This window comes from Alosa sapidissima, chromosome 13 (genome assembly GCF_018492685.1).
Source record: "Alosa sapidissima isolate fAloSap1 chromosome 13, fAloSap1.pri, whole genome shotgun sequence".
NCBI lineage: Eukaryota > Metazoa > Chordata > Actinopteri > Clupeiformes > Clupeidae > Alosa > Alosa sapidissima.
The window spans coordinates 16,395,815-16,415,414 of record NC_055969.1 but is presented as its reverse complement, the minus strand read 5'-3'; the positions used below and the strand labels follow the sequence as shown (position 1 = coordinate 16,415,414).

At 41.7% G+C, this 19,600-nt stretch overlaps 1 protein-coding gene and 1 long non-coding RNA gene across 2 annotated transcripts in view; one reads left to right on the top strand and one right to left on the bottom strand.

Moving 5' to 3' along the window:
- Nucleotides 1-446: 446 nt before the first annotated feature.
- Nucleotides 447-19,600, top strand: part of sh2d3ca (SH2 domain containing 3Ca) — a 75,031-nt gene continuing 55,877 nt past the window's right edge. Inside the window, 2 exon segments of the mRNA XM_042059830.1 lie at nt 447-638; nt 9,177-9,984. Coding sequence (XP_041915764.1) covers nt 620-638; nt 9,177-9,984 — 827 coding nt within the window. The 5' untranslated portion in view covers nt 447-619.
- LOC121680441 overlaps nt 7,588-19,600 on the bottom strand; it is a 20,676-nt gene continuing 8,663 nt past the window's right edge. The window contains exon 3 of the long non-coding RNA XR_006021698.1: nt 7,588-7,664. This is a non-coding gene — a long non-coding RNA (uncharacterized LOC121680441). The remainder of the gene's footprint in view (nt 7,665-19,600) is intronic.

Sequence of the window (19,600 nt, the reverse complement as noted above, 5' to 3'; positions counted from 1 at the left end):
CATCAGTACCTATGAAATATGTGCACACGCACACACACACACACACACACATCACATGGGTACCTATGAAGTGCGTGCACGCACACACACACACAGTCCACACACATACACATCACATGTATGGGTACCTAGGAAGTGCCCCCACACACATGTGTACCCAAGTAATTATACACACACTCACACAGACAAACATAAACACACAGAAACATTGAATATACATATTGTTGTGTTACAGTATGTGAGCTGTGACAAATAAAAAAAGTGTCAAAGTGTCACTCACACTACACAGACACACACACTTAAGCACACACACACACACACACACACACACACACACATCCACTCACACAAAACCTCACATCTGCCACACAGGAAAGTGCTTTATGCAGATGATGTTAGCACATTCGTGCAACAGGAAGTAGCATACATTTAGTGCTGGCTTTACATACACACACATTCATATTCACACATACACACACATACACGCACAGAATCTGACACAGTTTAGGACTCTAATAAATAGAAACGAAACAAACGGACTCGAAAAGATCCTCACACCACCACCACCACATATCACCACTCGTGGCACAGCTGGGAGCACCAGAACTGGTCAGGAAACATGAACAAACGTAAACTGAGTGAGTATGGAAACACTGTGTTTGTGTGTGTGTGTGTGTGTGTGTGTGATTGGTTTGTCCCACATAGCTTCACTTAGCAGGAAAAGTGGTTGCAATGTCATTTCATTCATGGAAGGGAAGGGGTGGTTACCCAACGCACCTGACAGAGCCATCATTTTTTAATATAAATCGTGTTGTAATTTTAGATAATTAAATATTTATTTATGTGTTTTTTATTTATTAATGTTTAGAGAGCGTTCATTCAGTTTTTCATGAATTGTCTTTCTTTCACCTTAAGTGTTCTTTATTGTGATCAGGTGCATTTTCAGCATCTACCGAGAAACTGCGATGATGCGTTATGCCTCAGGCCTGTATTGATTTCTTTATCAAGTTTTGAAGATTAATCGAGGATTGCATTGTGCTCCATCTTATTGACACGTTGGAGAGAAAGATGGCTTTGGGGATAAACTGCTCTCAGAGTTTTTGTTTGGTTCCTTCATTGTGACTTTGCTTCGAGCAAGGTCAAGCGCACTGTAGATTGGATGAGGGAGATTTTTATTTGTATGAAAAAAATTGTGAATCAATTTCTGTATTGTGTTAATACCAGAGTGTGTTCAGGGAATAGCCTGTAATAACATGTGGGACCTTACCATTGAAGATGAAAACAGGGATTTAAGGGAAAATCAATAGAAAATAAAGAATAGATGGGGGCTCTGCCAGCTGTTCGGAATAACAGACATGCTCATCATAGAACAATACTGGTATGGCAACAATATACAAAAAGAATATTACAAACAAAACTGGCTTAATAGTTATAGATATATTAAGTAAGACCAGGCATTTAGGTAAGGATTATATTTATTTTTTCAGTTACAATAATATGATGTATAATGACAATTGTAATACAGTAATTGTAATACAGTAATACTGTATTCATATTCCAAATGTTATGTTTATTAACATGACAATACCATTCAAACATTCAAATAAATGAGCTGAACCCTTAAAGCAAAGAATTTAGCCCTTTTTGAGGTGTAATCAGGGCAAAATGCTGTTTGGAATGTCTACAAGGCATGTGACAGAATGTAGCTAAATCTTGCTCTAAAAACAACACAGAGAAAATAGTATAAATATATGCACTGAGAGAAAGATATCTTCACATCGAACACACACACACACACACACACACACACACACACACACACACACACACACACACACACACACTATGCACTGAGAAAAAATATCTTTATATCACACACACAGAGACAGGCAGACTAACAGGCATGCAAGCACAGGAAACAAATGTTTCAAAGTCTTTCCCAAGCAAAGGAGGAAACAGGCCCTAGATGTGAAGATATGAGATGACAGGCGAAAGTTTTGACAATGTCCTGCTTCTACAAACAGTGAAATAAACTGCACTCCGGAACCCGGAACTATCATTCTGAGAAGAACCAGAGAGAGAGCTAGAGAGAGAGAGAGAGAGAGAGAGAAATGGTGGTCGGTCGGCACTGACCCACAGGCCTCTGTGTTATTTTTAGTCAGTCCCACACTCTCTGTGCATCAGAGTCTGCACAGCAACACAACAAGAGACCAAAAGGCATCATAGGGCAAAGTAATGTGTGTGTGTGTGTGTGGGTGACAGAATGTGTGTGTTTGTGTGTGTGTGCATGAGCGTGTGTGTTTCTGCATGAATATTGCATAAATAGCTTGTGTATTTTAGTGTGATGGTGTGTCTGTGAGTGGGAGTGTGGTTCGGTGGTTAGGCTTGTATATGTGAATGTCCTGCATGTTGTGCATGTACTGTATGGGCTTGCTTATGCCTTCTGATGTATAGGTTTTCATATTGTGTTAATGTGTGTATTTGTGTGCGTGTGTGTGTGTGTGTGTGTTTGTATTCACACATGGGTGCTGGTAACATTGAGCCTGTGCTCATTAAATTCAATATCTCAAGGCAATAGCCTTCATCTCAGAAAGTGACAGACTCCTTCAACAGCAGCCAAAATAGGCAAATTAATCTGGTCCCACAAGACCATTGTGTGTTTTTGCTGCGTTGCTTGCGCTCCGAAGGCTATTAAAAAATATGACATTATTTAAGTGGACCGCCAGAAAGGATAAGAGAATGTTATAGTTGCCCTGCATAGCTTTATTTCAAACAGGAAATGCTTTTCTAAACATTTGTCATGTTGGCTGTTAAAAGCTCTGAAGATAGACTAATGTTTTCATTATTGCAGCTGTGCTTGACAGAAGTATAATTTAAACATATGCTTATCATGATTAAGGAGGCTCATTAAGTGTTAATATATATAATATATATTCAAACATACAAATACAGCTATACTGTATACAGTACGGTGTTCATTTTAGGACATCCTCAGACTCAGGTGTCAGACTCAGAAATACATCTGTCATCTTCAGACAAAACTGCCTCAGCTTCAGAAAAACCTTAGTCATCTTCAGACAAAACTGCCTCAGCGTCAGAAAAACCTCTGTCATCTTCAGATAAAACTGATTCAAACCAAAAGGCCTCAGAAAAACATCTCAAAGGAGTCAGTCTCAGAAAAAACGCTGTCAGAAAAAGTGGAGTCAGGTCTCAGAAAAAACGCTGTCAGAAAAAGTGGAGTCAGGTCTCAGAAAAAAATAATTTAACGAGATGTTATCTTAACTTATTTAGAGAAATGTGCCGTGTTGTCACCTGCTATTTCATGTAATGGTATTATTATAATGGTATTATATGGTATTACATCATGGCATAGCAGCACATTTTTCTTTATGGGGGTTTGGGAATAATGATGTGATGATGATTACAGGTTTCTTACTGGTAGGTAGTGTAGCCTACAACTGGGAAACGGTTAGCAAAAGTAAGAAATAATGGTCCAGGTGTCGTTCTGGACTTTTGTGGTGGAAAAATGTTTAACCTACTTTTCCCTAGCTCCGTAGTGTACCGTAGTCCTACGAAAAACAAATAATTTTGGTGTATGTAGTATGTAGCATACTCCGGTATGTGCCTCACAGCAGCTGCTAATGTTACTAGCGAAGTGAGGTTAGCTAAGTTATATACATCGATTTCCTACAATGTGTATACCGTTGGATCACTTTTTACCTTTACTTATAATTTCTACATCTATCCAAGCACCAAATAACATGCCAGTGACATAATAAATGTATTAAGCATAATATTAAACTCACCGTTCTGTATCCGTCGTCTTCTTTCCCCGCAATAACTTTTCATTTGAGACTTTTTCGTCTGACTCTGTTTTTTCTGACAGCGTTTTTTCTGAGGCTAATTTTCTGAGACCTGACTCCACTTTTTCTGACAGTGTTTTTTCTGAGACTGACTCCTTTGAGATGTTTTTCTGAGGCTGTTTGGTTTGAAGCAGTTTTATCTTAAGATGACAGAGGTTTTTCTGAAGCTGAGGCAGTTTTGTCTGAAGATGACAGAGGTTTTTCTGAAGCTGAGGCAGTTTTGTCTGAAGATGACAGATGTTTTTCTGAGTCTGACACCTGAGTCTGAGGATGTCCTAAAATGAACACCGTAGTACAGTATTATCTATAGACAATAATGTCATGAAGTGAATAACAACATTACCTATACATTAAAAGTACAATGTAATTATTTACCATATAATAAGCTTACCTCAGTTTGATAACACACTTGTTTACAGTAAAGAAAATGGAGTCTCTGACAATGCCGATGCACACCTATATTGCACTATGCAACGTTGTTGTGGGTAGTAGGCTAGTCCGTTTTTGTTGTTTTTAGAGAAATTGGGTAGTTTGGACTGACAAAAGGGGGAATTCCTACATCATGTTACTTCCATGTTACATCCAACTACAGAATGTGAAAAAAGAACTGTTTTGATGTCATGTTGAAATTGCTGTGCATGTGTGAAATCTGCGTTGTCCAGATATCCATTGAAGTTAGCATACAAACCAGTTAGCATTGTCCTGTAGTAATACCAACTTGCACCACATGTGGCCACTGTATTAGATACCATACAAGTAGTGTGTAAAACTGCAATTGCAATAATTGCAATTACAGTAGATAGACCTAAAACATAGACTTTCTAATGAGGAGACACAGCACCCAAAAAATCTTCCATAGAAATGCATGGGGTTAGTTTGTAAAGCCAATATGGCAGTTGTCAGAGATGGGAAGTAACGAAGTACAAATACTTCATTTTTGTACTCAAGTAGATTTTTCAGATATTTTTACTTTACTTTCCTATTTATTTTTGAGGCGACTTTTTACTTTTACTGCTTAAATTTTAACGCGAATATCGGTACTTTCTACTCCTTACATTTTACAAAACTGGCTCGTTACTTTAGTTTCAAATAATTTCAGTACCGTTATTATTTTCGCATCATCAATAGCGGATGGGAATAGGCGTTGCACTTGACGCACCACTACAAGATGACTTGACAGATTTGGATGGCATTCGTGGCAAATCATTGCAGCTTGATGGCAGTAACGTTAACGTTAGCACGTAGTAGTAATGCCCTCCTCCTCTCCTCGCCTTTGGTGCTTCCCTAACTTCTAGCTGCAGTGTAGCCTATATCCTTAGCAATATGCAGCATTTGGATCTTGAACAGGGATATAGTGGAGGCTAAACGCAAGTAAACGTTTACCCACCTCTGAAATTTCAGAAATAGTTTATCCACCTCTGATTAGAGTTTATCCACCTCTCAAAAGACCAATTACAACTGTTAACATTTAAAAATCACACTGTATTATCCACAATAACATTATGTACACTCATCATGCACTCTATGAACCACTTAATGCCACTTGTATTGTTATAAACATTGGACAATAACCTTCACCATCAAACATGTTCTGAATGCCTTTTCTAAAAATCTGATACCGCATACTGATGCGCAGTCCACCGTGATCACAGAACTCATAGTTTACCCACCTCTTATTTTACCACTACATTCCTGGTCTTGAAATTTTCACAGGAATCAATAGGAATTGAATATTCATGTTGTTTTATCCAATATTAGTTGTGCAGATATTGTGCAGTTATACACACTCATGAAGCCAACAAACAAAAATGCAAAAATAGAGACTTTTGTGTAATTATTCCATTTTGTGCAGTCATTCTATATCAGAACCTGACAGGTTACAATCCAAATAGATAGTTAGATAGATAGATAGACAGATAGATAGATTGATAGATACTGTAGATAGATAGATAGATAGATAGATAGATAGATACTTTATTGATCCCCCAAGGGGAAATTCAAGATCTACAAGGTCTACAAGAAATCTCAGAAATGCATACTTTTATTGTCAGTATGCATTTTGGGTAACCAAAAGTCCTATGGGGAGTTTCCATAGGGCATTACAAAACGCATGAGCATGCCTTGGCCAATAATGGTCTAAAGTACAAATTTTTCATTCTATATTGATCTACTTTTGCACTCAGCTTCGCAAGACCTGGTCCTAAGGCTCAGTTGTGTGTCTAAAATCACATCAAGTGACCTAGAGGGCTGAAATGTGGTCAGTGGTCAGTTGTTATCCGGCAGAAAGACAAAAATATATATATATATTCTAATCTCTGTTACTCTGTGCTAGTGCTTCCTAAGAAACTACAGGATCTTGGCTTTCTAAAGATGTCCAGCATTTGATGGTAGGCCAAAAGAACACACTGCCCTCTGAAGTAGGCAGTGCAATGTTGGGGGGGGGGGGGGAGCCTAGAAATGGCCCAACAGGTTATGGGAAGATTTAAAAAGAGAGACTCTTGGGATTTATTTGAGGGAGACACTTTCTTTTCTTTTGAACAGTTAAGAGCAAAATATGGACTTTCAAATAAGGACTTTTGGAAATACTTACAGTTAAGAAGCTGTATTCTGTCACATCTCAGACTATCACCACTTGCACCAGCTACTGAATTACAAACCAGATTGGAACAAGAAAAGTTTTTTTTTAATGAAAGCATCAGGCTTTTACAGTATTTTAAGGGAGTCTCAGCCTCCTAATTTTGGGGGCTTAAAAAGATGCTGGGAGAGGGATATGGGAGAGAGTATCCCAGATGAAGCGTGGGAACAAGTAATCAAGTCATGGTACAAAGTTTCAAGAGAAATGCAGACACGGTTGATACGTTATAAAATTATCAATAGGATTTATTGAACCCCGTCAAAAATGGCACGGTTAGGACTTAGAAACTCAGACGTGTGTTGGAGGTGCAACACTGAGTGCAGCACTCTTTTACATTTGTTATACTCTTGCCCCATAATAGACCCCCTATGGTCTGAGATAATGTCTTTTATCAACAAGTTGCTGACCACTGCTCTGGTACGCCATCCATTGCTCTGTCTCTTGGGTGTGGTACCACAGGGGAGCGGGTTAAATGCCCATCAATCCTCATGGTGCCGAACAGCTGTAATAGTTGGATGCAGGATAATATTACGCCATTGGAAAACACAAGTAGCTATATCAATGGTGGAATGGTTTAATGAGATGTCCAAGATTGCCTCTTATGAGAGGGTGTGCTATAGAATGATAGATAAGGAGGACGTCTATATGAAAATTTGGGGGCCTTATTTAGATATAATACAGTAAGCTGGTGGTTTGTTTTTCTGTTTCTTTTGATCTCTTTTTTCCCCTTTTGTTTATGAGGATATTCTAACATTCAGTGATGTACAAATGTGTATAGTTACACACACTTTTTTATATACTGTATAGTGTATAGCTTTGTTAGTCAGTATCTGCCTGTAGTCCTCCCTGTTCACTTGTGGATGTTCAGTGTTTGTCTTTGTCTCATGTATTTGTGAAAAACCAATGAAAAGTGAATTACAAAAAAAAAAAAAAGAGAGACTCTTGCACTCAACATTTGTGTGGTCCAGGTACTTTTGCATATAAAATGGTTGTCATTCACAAGACTACTTTTACTTTTATACTTTAAGTAAATTTCCAAGCCTGTACTTTGTTACTTTCACTTGAGTAAAGAAATTAAATTAGTACTTCCACTTTTACCAGAGTATTTTTTAACACGAGTATTTGTACTTCTACTTGAGTACGGGAATTGAGTACTTTTGCCATCTCTGGCAGTTGTCTACACATATCTCGCCCCTTCCGCGGCAAAAAAAGTCAACATGTGAATACATTGTGCCAATAATGTGGTGTGTTGTGAATACATCGTGCCAATCACGTGTTTTAACAAGGAACACTTGTTATTGAACTAATAACAGACGTGTGTCGAAAATTGACTTTATTTTCCATACGGAGAAATAACATATGCAGAGGTCAATCTTGCCAAAAAAGCCCTCAAACCTGAAAACACATGAGGCAAAAGTGCAAAACATCACAAAACTAGCTAAACTACAGTAACACACGCATATTTTTGTATTGCAATCATTGTAGCCTACAGTTGTAACAGCGCGTAACAGTCGTTTTACTCCCCGTATGCGCTCATTATAAAGAACGTTTAACGTGTCCCAAAAACAGCTATGAACTAATCACCAAACGTCTTATAAACAAGTATTGCCAGGAGCAACACCTTGCAAAAATGATAACAATAGGCCTAGGCCTTTATATGGCTCTGCTCCTGCCTAGATTCGAACTCAGAACTGCCTGAAAGTTGCAGACCTGTTCTGGAAATAACCCACTCGACCATCAGACAACGCTATCTGCTTCGAGTAGGCCTATTGGGTAGGACTGTAGCCTACACTGGTTGCTGTGGCACAGTCTTGAGTGACCGAATTCGTTTTCCTTTGTCATATGAATGTCATTTTGTTAACATTACTGTTAAGGAGATGCTGTAGGCAAAGGCTATATTTAACATCGTTAGTGTAGTAAAACAAATCAGAACTATTCACGAGGTTTCTGGGCAGCATATTTATGTTCTGTTAGCAAGCAAACTTCTCATGACTGCCGACAAAGTAGCCTACTGCCAGCTGACGAAGCTCTCATTTTAAAACATTACTGAGAGACAGGCACTGTACAATCAAGACATCTTGCCACTGAATCCAAAACTATGTTTAACATTATGTACAAAGCTTATAGGCTACAGTGGACTAGCATGTTGCAAGGGCTGCTAAAAACACAGAGAAACGCACTGAAAACTCGGCCAATCACAGCCCTTGCTGTCAAATGCTCCGTCCGGTTCGACCGTGGAACGCCACAGCGGACTATGCTGCCCCCAAGCGGCTGCAGTTGTACTTACATTTCACCCAGCTGCGTGAATCACCTTGATGGTGAATGAAGTGTCAATTCTTAACTGGGACCCACTGTACAGTACGCAGAGCAACAGAAAAATCTCAACAAACGTTTCAAAAACTGCCATCATGGCATCCGATGCCATCATGTTAAAGCGTAACTCCGGAGTAAAAACAACCTACTGTCTATTTACTGTAGTTAACAAATTCAAACTTTTGATTGAGAACAAAATTACGTTGGAGTTTTGAGCAAGACCATGTTTTGCATTAACAGTGAATGTGAATGGGCTTATAGTGAAAGCTAAGAGGGCAAGCTATCACATCAAAAAGCAAATGCTATTTTATACCGCTGACAATGCTCAAAATATAATTACACTTCTGTTCTCTCTTTACATGCAGGCTTCAAATGGTTCGGCAGCCTCACCAACCTCACCTTCCGGCGCTCGTCCGGCAAAGCCTCCAAGTCGGACGACAAAGGTGAGGCGGAACTTGAGACGCCGTCGTCGCCGACGTCGCAGTCCTCCGTGGATGACATGGACGTCCGTCCGCGCCTGCCGAGCTACGTGCGCTCCAGCGAGATGTACAGCCACATGGGCACCATGCCACGGCAGCTCAGCAAGAAGAAAGACAAAGACAAAGACAAGGACAAGGACAAGGACAAGGACAAAGGGGGCGGTAAAGGCTCGCGAAAGAGCCGGGCACACCGTGGCCCAGAGCTGGGCCGCAGTCAGAGCATGAGGCCCATGGACCACGTCTGCGACTCGCCACTGTTGAGCATGCTGTCCAGTCCAGGACGCCCAGCCATGCTGCCGCAAGCTGCAGCCAAACCTGTCGCCACTAGGGGGAGCCCTAAGAAAATAGAGGAAGAGGCAGAAGAAGGTGGCGCTGAGAAACCAACTGGAGACACAGTTGATGGAGGGTTTAGAGCTATTCCGGTGGAGGAGCCCAGAACAGACGGGTCTAAGAGCCCTCAGGCTGGTGAAACAGTGCCACCTGGTGGACATTTAGCTGAAAGGCCAAAAAGCCCACAATCCCCTTCAGCGGACACACATCAGCCCCCGTGTCAGGTGGTGTTGCCAATGAAGAGGGGGAGGAAGACCGAAGAGCAGAAGGATGAGGAGAAGCAGCCAGAGAGGAGGCAGAGTCCAGCGGAGGAGGTCCAGCCGGCACAGCCAGAGAGTGACCAGCAGAGGGAGACAGACAACAGGTGAGTGCCATGACATGAATGGCCAGTCAGTTTACATGGTGTCAGACTAAAACCTATTCTGTGTGCATGTGTATGTGTGTGCAGAAGTGTGTTTCTGTTTAATACAGATTTAACAAAAACGTAAAACTTGATACTCACACATTTTCTGAGCTCTCAAAAACTGGGCCTAAACTGGGCCTTCTACACTTTGTTTTGTGGAGGAGTAACCTTTCTAAAGAGCCAATTTTAGATTTCAGATATAAACTTTCCTAGTGCTATAGGTAGGGGATTTCCCGTAGTGGCCAATCAACAACCTTGCCAATTTACCAACAAAAACATCATGGGAACGAACACAAAAACATCTTCATTGATACTTCAGTGATACCTCAGTCATATTCATGATACACTCTTTATGATTTTTTTACACATTGATACTTTGCAAATACACAACTATGACAGTTATCTTTATTCTGGTTTATGTAAGTACTGTGTATGTTTGAACCGTTACTTACTGGTGCCTTGTATTTAATTGTGCTGTTACTGAAAAAAAAAAAAATGGAACAGCTGCTATTTTTATTTTATTCTAGACTATTAGACTATTTTGGGCCAAATTAGATCATTTTAACCACTGGAGCCAAGTAAGATTCAGAACTTCGCTATGTCAAGGTCTTTTGGGTTAAGACTCACTCAACACTTAGCATCCAGCTGGTATCTGATGTTCTACATTATGTATACTTAAAACTGTCAGTGGTGAAGGATTTAATATGGGATGGAAGACTATTCCAGAGGGACGGCAACAGAGTGGGGACCAGGGGAGTGGGTCCTGGGTCAGGGGGACAAACAGTCGTTTTTGGGAGGATGACCTAAGTGACCTAAGTGAAATATGGACTTGACAGATAGATTATGGTTATGGTTATGGGATTTGGGATTTCCAAAGCGACATACAAATAAAAAACAATACAATAGTTAAATTTAATAGTGAATAATAATAAAAAAAATCTTTAAAAAATAAATAATATAAAAAGATTATACTGTGGAGCTTAACCATTGGTTTTAGCCGATTTACCCAGAACAGGGGTGGTGTGCTCTCGTTTCTTTGTTCCAGTTAAAAGGCTGGCAGAAGCTGCATTCTAAACAAGTGGCAGTCTTGCTAGAGTGAAATGTATCAGCCCCACGCATAGGGGAATTTAAAAATAATCCAGCCGTGAGGAGATAAAGGCTGTTTCCAGGTCCTTATAAGTTAAAAAGGACTTGTGGAATATGCAAGAAGATGCAGTAGATGCAGTCATCATCATTTATACAGCTCCACAGAAAGGACCTTTGTGTGGAGCTATCATAACGTTTGGATGTCCGACAGATAAAAATAATGTCTGCTGCTATTGGCAACATTCAGTCACACACATTTTGTGTGACTGATTCACATTTCATAACATTCTGCACGTAATCAGTTCACAGAACCAGAACTGTAACTGGATCAGAGGGTAAATACATCGTAATGTAACACCTGAAACTTTAAATTCCTATTTTTTATGAATCCCTTCAGGACAATGTAGGACCCCTGCGCTGTGTGTCAGTGTCCTGTTCACCCTGTCAGGATTTGTCTTTCTACAGTGACCAATTATACATTATTCCTGACTATACATTATCCATCACTTAACTTCCTTGAAGAAGGCCTTTGTCACAGCCTGCTTGTATGTATACAGATTTACATGTACATGAGGAATAAAAATGTAAATGTAAATCATGTAAATCAGGTTTCTAGTCCAAGTATACTTGCGTATATAAGGAATTAGGTCTCTGTATTTATCCCATCCGTGCATTAGTGAACACACAGAGCACACAGTGAACACACAGTGAGGTGAAGCACACACTAACCCTGGAGCAGTGAGCTGCCTTGCTACAGCAGCGCTCAGGGAGAAGTGAGGGGTTAGGTGCCTTGCTCAAGGGCACTTCAGTCGTACCCACTGGTCAGGGATCGAACCGCCAACCCTTCGGTTACAAGCAGTAGAAAATGCAGCATTCTCAGTTACAGAACACAGCAGGAGTCTCTGGTGCCTCAGATGCAACACCAGAACTAATAAAGAATGTCATGGTGAACTGCTGAAGAGAGGCTATTACTCATACTTGCACCCTTGCATTCTTTATGAGCACCATAAAACTTCACCTCTGTGAAGTAATAGGCGCACAAGACAGGTGGTGGTGCATTCAAAGACCTGACCGAAAGAAAAAATGCCTCGGACGCTTTGTTCTTTATGCATCTCTAGTGAATCACGCAGAAAAAATGGCATCTCTCACAGAAGTGGTAGGCCTACACTTGTGATGTGTGTGTGTGTGTGTGGGGGGGGGGTGATTGTCTTGGTAGTGCATAGGTCTAATTGAGTGCTTGTCACTTTAAGACGTTCGTGAGGGAACCCTTGCAATTTTAACACAGTTAAAAGACTGCTGATGTATGGATGCAATAAGGTTCATACTTCTTCTTGGGACAAGCACTTTTGAGTCTTGGAAAACACTTTTCCATTTGCATCGGGATTTTGCAAACATTCTAGCCTGGAAAATCCAGACCCTGGTAATCTAGAAAAATGTTTCAGCACCGTAATGGCCCAACTCGAGGGGCAGCACCAAGCATGCATTTGAAAATCTAACTGCATGCAATTGTATAACATTAGACCAATGTTCACCCTGAATGATTCCAGACTTCGACGCAATTGGATAACACTACGACCAATGTTTACTGACCTCCAACGTTGCAGCGCTGTCGTCATCAGTTTAGCTCGCCTCTGGCCCGCATATGTCAGATACGCTGATTTGATTGGTTCCCCGGAATGCAAGGGGTAAAAGTAATTCCATTGTGCTCTCGCGAGAATTCTGGATTTCCAGGGTACAAACATTCAGTGTCAGAGTCAATAAAATGAGCCCTGCATGAGTAACCTTGAAATTGACAAGCAGCTGTAAGCATGCGAAACTCGTATTCTAACGTTAGCTTTGAGATACGACTTGATTGCATTACTTAACTTAGTTTAGTCTCCTCAATGCACTATGTTGTGATAAGACCAATGCAGCAGTTTTTAACATATTTGTGCAGCATGGTCACGATGCTAAATGGATTTAATAGCAATTTAGCCCGCCATCTTCCATGCAATGCTTCTATGTGGCAACAACAATCCTTCAACAATCGTTAATGTTTTGTTAATAGTCCAGGCAGGCAAGTAGCGTTTTACGACAGACTAATTGTAAAATAATTTTTTTGCATCTTAGACCATTTCTATGAGGTGTCCAGAACAACATACTAAAAGTCCTTGAGGCGGGCTTTACACGATGACGATAGAGCACCCTGTTGAATAAGCCGGGTTTTAAAAAAAACTAAAAAAACATCAACGATGGCTGCTGCCGCTTGTTTGAAGCTGCTATCACGTTGGTTTAAGACAGGGAGTTACTGTTAGCCTAGAAATCTAGACGCACCCTAGCGGCAGCAAATTACATTTGCTTCCAGGGCTAAGTTACTGTAGAAGTTTCGCAACTGCTTCCTTATGTTGGAATATGCAACATTGTACAAACATGTAAGGGATACCTATGTGATATCTGCAACAGTGGTAGGCTACTGAAAACGGTTTGATATTCTGTTTATTTATAGGCCTACAGTAGCTGGACACGTAGTCGTCAGAAAACACATACTTTTGAATTGGTGTGCTATGCGAGCATAACTCGAATGCTCAAAAAATGAAATAGGCCTAGGCTAGCCTAAACATTGCAACATCGAGTGTTTTAATGGAAAGAAAATGATTTACAGACCACTATCTGCATTAAGCTACACTTCAGTGTTTGCACCTGAAACAATTCCGGCATAATTGCTTTGAACGTTTCAGTCTCTCGTCCCCCATTCCTGCTTTATATGTCCCGGTCAGCCAGAAAGGACGAATGAAACAAAATGCTCGTTTGAACGTGAACGGTCTACAACCAGACAGTGTTGCAAATTGTGTGTTTCCGTCACTCTGTCTCTTTCGTTGCTCTGATTGGTTTTTGGCCTCTCCTATTGCGTTTGCATTTTGATCGGCGTCCATTTGGGAACGCCGTTTGGAAATGGGCTGTGAATTAATCTTCCCCAGAACCACTCTCAGTTTCGACTGAGAAGGGTCTGGTTTCAACCGGGCTACAATACACCCCCAATGGGGCTAACATTTGGTTGTGACGTACGTCTGGCTCAAACTAGCCAGACATAAACGACCTCAATGTCATCGTTCTCAGCTACTCCCTCTGTTTGCTGATTGGACCTGCAGATTTTTGCAGGAGAAAACCCCGCGAATATACCGCAGACCCAGACGATGTACTGAAGGGAAATGAAAATTGAGCGGAAGTACGTAGGAGAGCGGAGCCACGCTATTACTTTGCCTGGACTATCCTAGCGTTCATGGGCATTGGAAAAACCTTTTTCCCAGTGAAAACGTCATCATTCCACATCATTTACGTCACGTAATGTGTGAGTCAGAGGTCGGAAACTGGGGCTAGATTTTGCTAACAGAGTTGCCTAGGTAGGGGCTCGTCATCACTTTTGTCATCACGTTGTAGTTCGTTTGTACCATGTGGCCATTCATGTCCAACAGTTTTAATGTGAACTTGGGAATTTGCGTTTTTGTCACTTGAAAGCTGCATATCTTTCTTTCATAAGCGTCTTACACTATATTTTAAGCAAATACAGTTGTTTATTTAGGATTAGTGAGAGTATGTTTTAACCTTTAAAAAACCTTTGCTGTGGCATCCGTGTTTGTCACACATTCCGACGGCAAAGCACATGAACACTTGCTGTGGGAATAACAAAGTAATCACAGGGCGGTCCTTGACATTCCTAGGTGCCATAAATGCCCCAAATAAATGCACATGCAGAAGAGGGGCAGCTTCGCAGTGGAGAGAGAGCAGGGCTGGGCAAGGAAAGGCTGCGTGCGTAAAAAGCGCGGCTCAACGAAAGGATTTTATCTTATCCTTAATTAAAATAGTACAACATAGAACATTAATGTGTGACGGCCGGTTTTAATTTCGTGGCGCCCCGCCACAGATTACTCAACGTATGGGAAACACTGGAATACAAATATGTGCTGCTCCTGGATACCGGTAAAGTCTTGCTTTTGCAGTTAAAAATGTACAGTTGACGCATTTAATTTGTACTTATGTAGGTTACAGCTTTGAGACATCTTGTTATCTATACCCCTACACTACACAGCAGCATAAAACTGACACCTCCCATAGAAGTGGTGCACTTCACAGGTGTAAGTGTATGTACAAGTGTGCGAGTGTACCAGTGTGTATAATGGGTTTAATCCCTGAAATCGCCTTGTTGTACAGTTATAGCATACAAAGGCCACTATAGGAGGTGCATATAGAGGGAAGTTCCTAGCCTGGCTAACGCCAGAAGTTCCATATCAAGGGCATTAGCCGGCGCCTCATGCAGCACAGCGGCATGATCTCTAATGGGGTGAAAGGTGGTGACAAGCGGGCACACAGCTGGAATGGGCCGAACATACAGTTTGTTCCAGCACGGTGCTATGAACTAATTAAACTGTATGGGCCCACGGGACTCGGCATGGGCCCAGCTTGGCTCGCTCACTTCACCTCGGTCACACAGTATGAGCTTTGAGTCCCTCTGAAAGGACGAATCAAACCCAAAACAATTCCACTGTCCCATAGGATTACACACAGATCAGTGCATTTGGACATGCTTCCAATACAGCTATAATTTATAGCACAAAGGATTATCTTTCTGACATGATAAGGGTTCTTATTTATGTGGGACTTTGGTCTTTGAACAAGTTCACTTACCACATTTTGTTTTAAGTGTCGCAATGCACAATTAGTTTCATTTTCTCCATAAGCATTCTAAACACATAAGCTCACATAAGCTTACTTTACTTGTACTGTATGTGTGGATGACTGCATGTTGTTAGACGACATTGTTGTCTAATTTTATGTCAGAGAGTTCTGAGAATATTTATTTGAGAAGACATAGCTTGATAAGGTCGCTTCAAATATGCATACCACGTACTTGAGGAGCGACATGATTCATGGTCAGCAGAAGCAAAGGAATGTTTTCGGGAGCAACAATGTTCGTGTAGAGGAGCGCATTTGAGTCAGGGCTGACATCATCCTTGGCTCAAGTCTCCACCTTGAATGGGTAGCGAACAGAGACGCTGGAAGTAACCCAGCCTGTCTGAAGAGACACGATGACCAACGCGTTCTGACCTCACCTCTCAATTAAACCCCCCGCGGCAACGGACGCAGCTGGAATAGAACAAGCTGGCACAGAAGAACTGTGCGTAACGGTTACTCACTCACTCAACTTGTTCTTCGAACAAAGAAACCACTTCGGCTCTCTCCGTTAAGTTAATGACAGAGCTGTGTCCTCTAAAACCCGTACAGCACTTGTTATACTGTTCAGAGTGAAGTTGGAGAGTCTGTGAAGTTGGAGAATAGACAAGAGAAGAAAAGCCGGTGTTGGAGAAGTCTGCGCGGGGCATGGGTTTAAGGTGAGATCAGTAGCCTACATCGCGCCGGGAAGTAATTACTTAGCAATACTTTGTGAGCTAATGATTAATCGCTAGCATATCACGGTGCAGTCTATTTAACTCGAAACTCCAATCACCTTTAAACATGCCCGCGGGCAACATGAATGAACCGTTTTAATCTCAGAGAGTGGAATTTTAATTGTTAATTAAGACTGAAATAAAGTTACTCGTTCGACATGAAGAAGCGTTTCAAAGACTATTGTAATATCCTATGCAATTTTCCACTTCCTCAGACCGTAGCCTATAGTCGTCAACCTACTGCGAGTTAAATTAACTTTTCAGTCAAGTAATTAGGATGCCAACGTGACTTGAGTGTAACAAAGGCTGGTGAATCAGACATGATACATGGTACTTCAGAGGCGTTGGATTGGAGTCAGATTTTAGGTTTTGCTTTTGATGTTCCCTGTGTGAAGGGTTTGGGGAAAACTGATCCAAGAACAGCTGGAAATAGAGTGAGAGTATACAGGGAGTTAGGGACAGGGGCGCCTGCAGGAATTAATGCTATGGTACGCGCACACCACCCCCCCCGGCAAAAAAAAATAAATCACGCGTGGACAATATTTGTCCGTTTCCCGGTTTACATAGCAGAGCAACATTCACATGCAATAATACAACGTCTTCAATGACCTATTCATTTGGACAACTTGATACAGCCCTATACAGGCTAAAGTTACCTTTAGTTTTGTTCTAGCTTACCGTGACGTCTGTCTAATGCAGTCTAACGTTCTGACAAGCAATTGCCTACCTTGTTCTTGTCCATCTGGAATAACTCCTAGCTTTGCTGCATCCATTCTTTCTGTTTTCGTTGTTTAAACTTGTGATATCAATGATGAGTATTGAGTTAGTGATTTATCTCAACATTGTGTGCTGATAATATAGATAGCCGAGTAAAAGAAAACAAGTAGCCTAGTTGCGTGCCTGCGTGCGTATTCTCTCTCTCCTGCTCAAACAAAATGTGTGCGCCTTAATTTTGATAACGTGTTCACTAACTTCAATAGAAAATTGTAAATTGTAGCCTGATGGCATGCAGCTAATGGGATACTGTCCATAGTTGGGAAGGTATGGTGGGCCAAAACACACACACACAGGAATTCTTCTCTTGTTGAGTAGCCTGATACGCACAGTGTGTACGGACGTACACCTGCAGGCGCGTAGGGACCGCAGGATTGAGCGAGGCTAGTAGCCCTACTGTGTGTTTTTTTGTCTTTGCAGTCATGTCGTACAATTTAAAATTGTGTGTGTGTGTGTGTGTGTCTGTGTGTGTTTGTTTGCACTTGTTTGCATTATGCTTTGGGTGAACTGTTATATGTATGTGTATGTTTTTGTAGTAGGCCTATTCCATTGGTTACAGATCTCTGTATGTCATCGCCTTGCTGAAACTTTCCCACATCACAAAAGGCATTCTTGATGTATGGTGTGTTTTTGTTTGTTTGCGTTTATGCATGACTGAGTGTGATTGAGTGTGCACTGAGTAAGTATGTGCATAATGTGTGTACATGAGGGTGTGTGTGTGTGTAGATGAGTGTGCAGTTGTGCGTTTGTGTCTGTGTGGTTGTGTATCTATCTGTATGTATGTATGTATGTACGTATGTGTGTCACTGTGTGTAATTACTCTGTGTGTGTGTGTGTGTGTGTGTGCGTGTGTGCGTGCGTGTGTGTGTGTGTGTGTGTGATTGAGGAGTAGAGTGTGGGGGCTTTTTGTGTATGAGTGTGCGGTTGTTCATGGGTGTGCATGTGTGTTAGTGTTTGTGTGTGAACATGTGTGTGTGTGTGTGTGTGTGTGTGTGTGTGTGAGAGAGAGAGAGAGAGAGAGTGTGGTTATGCATGCGTGTGTGTTTATGATAGTGTGTGTGTGTGTGTGTGTGTGTGTGTGTATATAATGTCCATGTAGTACATTCCCCACCAACGATAGCGTGCTGATTTACTGCCCCCTCTCATGTTTCCCCTCTGTTGTCCTCAGGGCTACTGGACGGGGGGGGGGTTTAGACGAAGGGGCCGAAGACAGGATTGGGGGAGGGGGTGGGTGATGGTTTTGGCACAGTGGGGGCTCCCCGGACCGTGAGAAGGACCAGTCTGACTTATGACATGCAGGGAGACTGCAGACGGGTGGCGGCTGGGTCAGATCAGGGTTATTAGGGTGGGTGTGGGGGGTGAGGGGTAGAGTGAGAGGGAAGGAGGATGTATGTTTATGTACATCATGTAATGTTTATTTTAATGTGTTCATAATATTTATCAATATCATACACTGCTTTCATTATGGACATCCTTGTCTCACCAACACACACACACACACACACACACACACACACACACACACACATACACACAGAAAAATAAAAGAACAAGAGACAAAAAAGAGAGTGTTTGGGCAGCAGGTGTTGGGTAGTAGGGAGGTGAGGTGATGTGAGGTTATTATGGAGGTTTGATACAGTAACTGGACAGCATTTTACTGATTGTGTCTTATCAGTGTGTGTGATGTGTGATCTGTGTGAGATCAGTGTGGGATCTGCCCCCCCCCTCTCTCTTACACAAACACACATACACACACACATACACACACACACACACTCACTCAACCCCCCCCCCCTCCCCCCCCCCCCCACACACACACACACACACTTATACACACATACACAGTGAGCCATTAGTCAGCAGAGGAAAGAGAAGGGAATTGAAGTGTGTATTTCTGTGTGTTTTAGTGAGACTGTGAGTAAATGTGTATTAGAGAATGTGAGTGTGTGTGTGTGTGTGTGTGTGTGTGTGTGTGTGTGTGTGTGTGTGTGTGTGTGTGTAATACATTGAGTGGGACTGCATTTGATGTTTGTGTATGCGAGGGAGAAAGAGTTGAAATAGTCTGAAACAGTTGTGTGTGTGTGTGTGTGTATGTGTGTGAAGGAGAGATGGAGAGGCAGTGTGTGTTTATATGTGTGTGTGTATTACTTGTGCGCGCACACACATACACACGCTTTATTTTGTTTTTCTTTTACCAACGGCTCCTTGGAAACCAGCAGCCAGGGCCAAAAGTGTTTGAATAGGTGCTGCTGCCGGTCCATTCATCTCCTCATTGGCTTCCCTTCGCTCCACTC